The sequence below is a fragment of the Hipposideros armiger genome, unplaced genomic scaffold (assembly GCF_001890085.2).
Source record: "Hipposideros armiger isolate ML-2016 unplaced genomic scaffold, ASM189008v1 scaffold_94, whole genome shotgun sequence".
Lineage (NCBI taxonomy): Eukaryota > Metazoa > Chordata > Mammalia > Chiroptera > Hipposideridae > Hipposideros > Hipposideros armiger.
The window spans coordinates 45,232-49,723 of NW_017731444.1; the positions used below are offsets into that span (position 1 = coordinate 45,232).

Below are 4,492 nucleotides of genomic sequence, written 5' to 3' on the forward strand. Positions count from 1 at the left end.
CAGAAGCCGGCGACTGATCTGCCTCGCCCAGGAAGAGTGCAATGATGGTGCCAGCTTGGGCCAGTGAAGCAACGTCCTCCACAACTAGATTGAAGAAGAAAAAATGACAGCAACTTGTCTGTTCCCCTTCCCCCAATTCCCCAGCACTGTTCTCATCCCCCAATTCCCCAATAAAAAATAAAAATAAAAATAAAAAAAAGGAAAAAGAAATATCTGGCCCAAAATGACAATAGAATTGCTGTTGAGAAACCTTAGTGTAAACAGTTAGGTGGAGCAGTTAGAAAAAACTTCAGAATTGATTTTTTTTTTTTAATTTACACAAGTGAAAAAAGTGAAGCTGTTGATAGTTCTAGGAAAAACAAAATTTGTTTAAGAAGCAAATAATAGTGTAGTATGTACTTGGCCTGCAATAAATTTTATATATATATATAAATATATAAAATTATATATATGTATATATATGGTCTTAATATTGTAATTACTGGTGTAACCAAAAAAGTCATTATGATAGTAGATTAGATAATGCTTAGGGGGTTGTGTGTGTGTATATAGAAAAAGTGGGCATGGGCATACAAGAGCTACATCTTTGCTATAAGTCAATATTTCATTTCTAAATTGATAAATCAAGAAATAGTGACAGATGTATATTATAACAAAATATGAAGGTAACTACCGGAAGAAAATGTTAAAAGACTTCTAAGTGGTAACCTCTGAGGAGTGAGACTCATGGAGGTTTGTGAAAGGTTGGAGGAGATTAAAAATTTTTAATTATAAACCTGTAGTACTATTTGATTTTTTAAAACCATGGCATGTATTGTTTTAAATAAAAGTTATTTTAAAGGCAAAAAGTATAATATGTATGTATATATATGTGCGTGTATGTATAATATGTAAATATAAATGCCCATCATTGCAGATATTCAAAAAGTGTACCAAAGTTTCTGAAAAGATAATTTCCTTGAATGGGACAGCATTTATTAATTTGTGTAGGTTCTAATATAATTGATAAAAATTTGATTTATTATTCTAATCACTGAGTTTTCACCAAGATAGTAATTTCTGAATGTCAGAAAATAATTTAGATTGTCCTAATGATATTGACTCTCAATTATTTCAATTTTTTGTCCTTGTGTTGCAGTTGCAGGATGTGAGTTTGAATCTATGGAATGTCTACAGCAAGATGGATCCTATGTCTCTGGAGAGTTTGCTTTCAGAAGTAAGGAGCCAAAATATACATTAAATGCAAATATTTAATGTATAAATATTACAGCCAATTATCCACTAATAGTACTTAACTTGAAGAAATGGAGATGTACTTTAGTTTGCTTTAGTCAAAGAATTGCGCCATTTCTTCTCTGTTGTCTTGAACTCCTCGGGAGTGGTAGGGGACCTGGAAAAGTGATATTACCTCTTCCACTTTGAGGAAACCTCACCTGAGGTGAGACCAAGGCCACCTGCGTGGTCCAGGGTGTAGGTTTTCACCTAAAGGCATTCTTTCTGTTGGACTGACTTTAGAAAAACAATACAGAGGGTGCCTTTTTGCACTCTTTCTCTGGCATAAAAAGACAAAAAAGATAGGATATGGCTTAAAGGAATCAAGGGTTAGAGTAGGGGTCGCAGACTTTTTCTCTAAAAGGCTAGATAGTAATGTTTTAGGCTTTGTGTGCCCTACTACTCAACAATGCCATTGTGGCCTGAGAGCAGCCACAGACAATGCCTAAACAAATGGGTGTGTTTGTGTTCCAAGGAAACGATTTACAAAAATATGTGGCCTGGGCCGGCCGAGTGGCGCGATGGTTAAGAACTGGCTTGGGATGCCAGAGGGCCCCGGTTCGGATCCCACATATGAGGGCCAGTGACACTGCCCNGCTCACTGCGGCTGCTAGCCGCTCACGCTGGCTGCTGGCTACATACGGTAGCCCATGGCAACCCACTGCAGCAGGGGCTGTAGCCTACGCCATCGCCAGCGTCTCACAGCAGCCCAGCTCCAGGTCGAGCTGTTGTTCAGCATCTTAGCTGTGGAGGGCGAGCGTCACTGCCCCTCAATGTGGGCTCCAAACCACAGTCCTGATGCTCAGAGCTGGTGCTCCCAAGCGAGCTCTTAACCAGCTGAGCCACTCAGCTGGCCCAGCATGCTTTTTTTTTTTTTTTTTTTTTTTTTAAGCTGAGCCATTCCTACCACCGGTTGGCAGCTCAGCGGCTGCTTAGCTCAGGCTGGGAATCAAACCGCTGTTGCTCAGAGCTCAAACTCTTTTTTTTTTTTTTTTTTTTGCATTTTTAAAAAATATTTTTAATAAAATATAGTTAACATACAACATTATATTAGTTTCAGGATACACCATAGTTATTCAATATTTTAGAGCTCAAACTCTTGAGCGAGCGCTTAACCAACTGAGCCACTCGGCCGGCCCCCAGCATGCCTTTTTAAAAGATTCCTCTAGGAAATAATATAAAAATTGAGAAAAATAATCTCTTTTGTATTTTTTAAGAATAGAGCTTGTAAAAGATAGAAATGAGAGGTAGGTAGAGCAAGCAAATTAAAAAGGGAGGTGGATGACATAAGGAAAGATTGTAATAAGTCTCAAAATTCATTAGTAGAATTAAAATTTGCATTTAAAATGAGAAACCAAATTCACTGCCCCCCACCCCCACCACAACAAAATCTAATCAGTTGACATACTTGAAAAGCTGTTCCAGAATACAGAAGAAAGGGTCAGATAGATTAAATCAATGGGGAGGAGGAAGATAAAATGGAGGATAAAGACTGGAAATTGGTGATACTGAAAACGAAGGAATTAATTCAAAGTTGTTATGTAACAGTCTATGCCTCCAACCCACCACCACCATCCTCCAAATGACAGGCAACCAATTGTCACTTCTACCCTAGGAAAAACAGGGAACAAGGATGAGTGGGCGGGAGTTCTCTAAAGAAACTGGAAAACAAGACAAAAAGAACTCATTGGTTCGTGTAGCTTTTGTTGCCTGAGAGTGAAGCTCTCCACATTTTGACATTTAGAATATAAGTGGGTAGGGATCCTGAAATAACAGCCTCCTTCCTGCCTGTCTGCTTTCCCTGAAAAAACTTCCTGGTAGTTGACAAGCTCTGCTGAGAGCATCAAGCTTCCAGTCAACCTTTGCATTTGAAAATATAAGCAGGACACCAGAAGAGCACCAGATATTTGAGTAAATACCTATCACATAAAAGATAAAGATTTTTAAAAAAAAGGACCTATTGAATAAGACCCAAAGATAATTTAAGATATAGAAGAAAACTCTCCTTAGGATGCCCAGAGAAATATAAGATTTTTGACAACCATAAAACAAGTGTTACATGTTGTGATAAATGAATGTAAGGAAAATAAGAGCTCTGGAAAATTGCAATTGATAAAATCAATAAAGGAGTTAGAAGGTAAAGTTATGAAAATCTCTAAAAATGTAGAATAATAACATCAAGGAGATAGTAAATATGAGAAAAAAGTTAAGACATGGAGAACTCATCCAAGAAATCTGATACCCAACAAGTAGAAGTTCTAGAAAGATAGAGCAGAGATATCAAAAGGGAGGAATTTTTTTTTTAAAGAATAAACATTTCCAGTGATAAAGAGAAACATTTTTAAATTAAATCACTTAGCAACTGAATAGGAGGGAAAAGTCTTAAATCTATCCATGCCTGTTTTGAACACTAAAGATAAAAGAATATAATAAAAAGCTTCCAGAAAGAAAATACTAAGTCACCTACAATAAGACAACAGGAACCAGATTCCTCTCCTTCTCCAAACAAAACAAATAATAGGCATACACCAAACAAAATATGTGAAGCAATGGCTTCAAGACATTAGATGTCAGGTAATGAGGAATAGTGATTACCTGAAAGATAGACATAGACAGGGTGAGTCCTATGATTGCTCTAAATCACTACTTTGAGAAAATTTCCAGGCTGGACAGAAAGCAGAGGTACCCAGGTAGAGTCCCGTGCACTTCCAGAGTTGAGGGGAGGCAGCTGAGAGTCTGGTGAGACCAAGGAAGCTGGAGTAATTAAGAAGAAAGAGTTGCCCAGAGACAAAACTCCCAAGATCTACCAAGATTCTCCTGTCCCTAACTCATCCCAAGTGTTCAACAGAGTATTGATCAATGCATTCATGCATGAGGTAACTATTGAAGGTAGAGGGGGGAAAAAACATTTGTAAGCATTCAAGAACAGTGCCTGATGCATGCTGAGAGCTGTAAGTGGCTGATCATGACAGTTAGATTGGTAAAACACATAATTCACAGAATATTGGGTAGGGTCCTCAGGAGGGCTTGTCTCGGTAGTGAGGAATAATCAGCCCTAAACTGAGCACTGCTCTGGATTCTCTGAACATAAATCATAAAAGCAAGACCTAAAAAGGATCAAACTGGGCCGGCCGAGTGGCGCGATAGTTAAGAACTGGCTTGGGATGCCAGAGGGCCCCGGTTCGGATCCCACATATGAGGGCCAGTGACACTGCCCTCC

General features: G+C 38.4%; 1 protein-coding gene across 1 annotated transcript in view; it reads left to right on the top strand.

Annotated features, from left to right (window-relative positions):
- DNAAF9 (dynein axonemal assembly factor 9) overlaps positions 1–4,492 on the top strand; it is a 144,424-nt gene that overhangs the window by 30,873 nt on the left and 109,059 nt on the right. The window contains exon 7 of the mRNA XM_019645665.1: positions 1,139–1,216. Coding sequence (XP_019501210.1) covers positions 1,139–1,216 — 78 coding nt within the window. The remainder of the gene's footprint in view (positions 1–1,138; positions 1,217–4,492) is intronic.